The sequence below is a fragment of the Oryzias melastigma genome, linkage group LG15, assembly GCF_002922805.2.
Source record: "Oryzias melastigma strain HK-1 linkage group LG15, ASM292280v2, whole genome shotgun sequence".
NCBI lineage: Eukaryota > Metazoa > Chordata > Actinopteri > Beloniformes > Adrianichthyidae > Oryzias > Oryzias melastigma.
The window spans coordinates 8,793,034-8,795,251 of record NC_050526.1 but is presented as its reverse complement, the minus strand read 5'-3'; the positions used below and the strand labels follow the sequence as shown (position 1 = coordinate 8,795,251).

At 37.7% G+C, this 2,218-nt stretch overlaps 1 protein-coding gene across 1 annotated transcript in view; it reads right to left on the bottom strand.

Moving 5' to 3' along the window:
• Positions 1-2,218, bottom strand: part of LOC112161948 (B-cell linker protein) — a 29,771-nt gene extending 27,553 nt beyond the window's left edge. The window contains exons 1-2 of the mRNA XM_024297514.2: positions 1,961-2,218; positions 1,747-1,809 (exon numbers count right to left, since the gene is read on the bottom strand). Coding sequence (XP_024153282.2) covers positions 1,747-1,809; positions 1,961-2,029 — 132 coding nt within the window. The 5' untranslated portion in view covers positions 2,030-2,218. The remainder of the gene's footprint in view (positions 1-1,746; positions 1,810-1,960) is intronic.

The following is a 2,218-nucleotide window of genomic DNA, read 5'->3' as shown; positions in this document are numbered from 1 at the left end:
TGAATCTGTGGTGGTCAAGTATACATATGTAATCAGAAGTTAAAAAGTGAGTAATGATCATTTAGGTAAATAAATGGAAAATTTAAAGAAAGTAGCAGAGCGGGGGTGGGGTTATATAAGTTCACTTCCTCTCACTCCCTTTCAAGCAACTATTGAAATTCTTTTGACAATCTTGATAGTTAATAGTTTATTTGTCATTTTCTATATACAAAGGAACAAATGTGTTTATTTACAAGTAAAAGTATTAATTGAATTAATTACTTGAAAGTACGAGTATTTTTAGATCAATTTAGTGCCTAATTATTCTCTGTTTGATATGTCTGTGTATGGATATAAACCTCTGAGGGTTGTATTATCTATGCATTATTCTTGCTTTGATTGCCTGAAACCATTTCCAATCCAAACCAATCCAACAAAGCAGTTTCAATATGGTCCGCTTTAAACCCTGTGTTTTCCAGATAAACCACTTCTAACACACACTGTGTGTCAATGTGAATTGTTTCTGGTGACAGGCCAGCTGTCGTCAGCTGCAGGATTACAAAAGGGGAGTTTAACTGCAGGACAGCCGCTTGCATGAACAGCACACTTCTCAGTTGTTGTCATCTTCTGGCAACAACCAGAAAAGGAATCAGAGAAGGATGTGGGACTTTCTGTCAGTTTTCTCTTAGGAAATGTTTTCACTGATCTGAGTAATAGATTAGCCCCTGAGGACAAAAACATATAGTCCAAAAGGTTAAAGCACATAAGGAAAACCGTCATTTGGGCTTTATATCTATAAAAAACCTTGTAACACATAAAACACGACACAAAGCCACTATCAGATAACAGGATATTGTGAGAGAGCACCGCTTTAGGACATGCTGACATGCCTTCTCCAGCAGTCAAGGCAGAACACTTAACAGCTAAAAATACCCGCCTGCTAATGGTAAAGGAGAAAACAGAACACAGGAAGCCAGCAGACTTGTGAAGCCTCGTGTCCAACGTGATGTCGCAGATCTCTACAAACTGAATGGATGCAACTTAACCCTTTAACACCTGAGGCGTCACCGGTGACACTTCAACGCAAAATCCACAATCCTTCACAATCTACCGGAATTATGGTGTTAACGGTTGAAAAGTTACAGTAAATCAAAGCACATAAACACTGGAGCTCCGGTGTTAGCATGACTGGGAATATCTGGATCCCTTGGATTTTAACTCTCTTCAAGCATCTTTTGGGGGAGATAAACAAGTGAGGCTCTGATTATGGTGATGAATAATGAATAAACGTTTGCTGTCATAGCAGATGAGGGAAAGTTATTTCTCTACATGCAAAAGTAAGAAGTTGCATCATCAACACTTAAGCTACCTCTTTCACTTGAAGGAAAAAAAAAACAGTCAAAGCTGTGGAAATTATAACACAAAAAGTTAAGATTATATATTTGTTTGATCAAACACTTTTTAGATAAAACAAACAGCAGGGGTGTTACAGAACAAAGAAATGCATGCGAGTACACACATGTGGGGGAGAACAGAATTGTATTTAAAGCAGTTGTAACCAGTGAACTCAGATTTTCTGCACTTTGATTGTTCAGATTCAATAAGAGTTTTATAAAAAGTTTGTTTTTTAAAACAGCAGCTTATTCATTTAACCTCAAATGTTGAATAAAAAATAATAATAATCTTGGCAGACTGCTTTTTAAATGTTTCAGAGTGTTTTGAACCAGAACGTAAAGTGTTTATTCAGGTAAAAACAAAGCGACTTACCAGGAATCTTCTTCCAGTGATTTTATGTCTGTTTATGGTGGCTGCACATTCTGGCATTTTATTCTGAAAATGAAAAACCTGGTTGAGTTTTTTGTTGATACAAAGAGTTTCATTCAAACTATTTTCTGTAGGAAATACTGTTATTATAACTTGTATGACTCAAGTCATTTCCACTTCACTTGAATCCAATTTAGTTCATTTTTCTTGCACTTACCTTGAACATAAAAGAAGCCATTTGAGCCTGGTCCCAGCCCTCGCACTCTTGTTTAGACGGCAGGTTCATTTCTGTGTCAGCAGGGAATCTCTGAGCACAACTTCACCTTTGGAAGGTGAACAGAACAATGGACTGACACGCCGAGGCTTCAGCACTTCAGCCCGTCTTTGGCAGGGAGAAGTACTCATGGGCTGGTCACCTCATTAAAACCAAAACTCTCTACTTGGTTCACTCTTCTGAAATGTGGAAACTCACGGT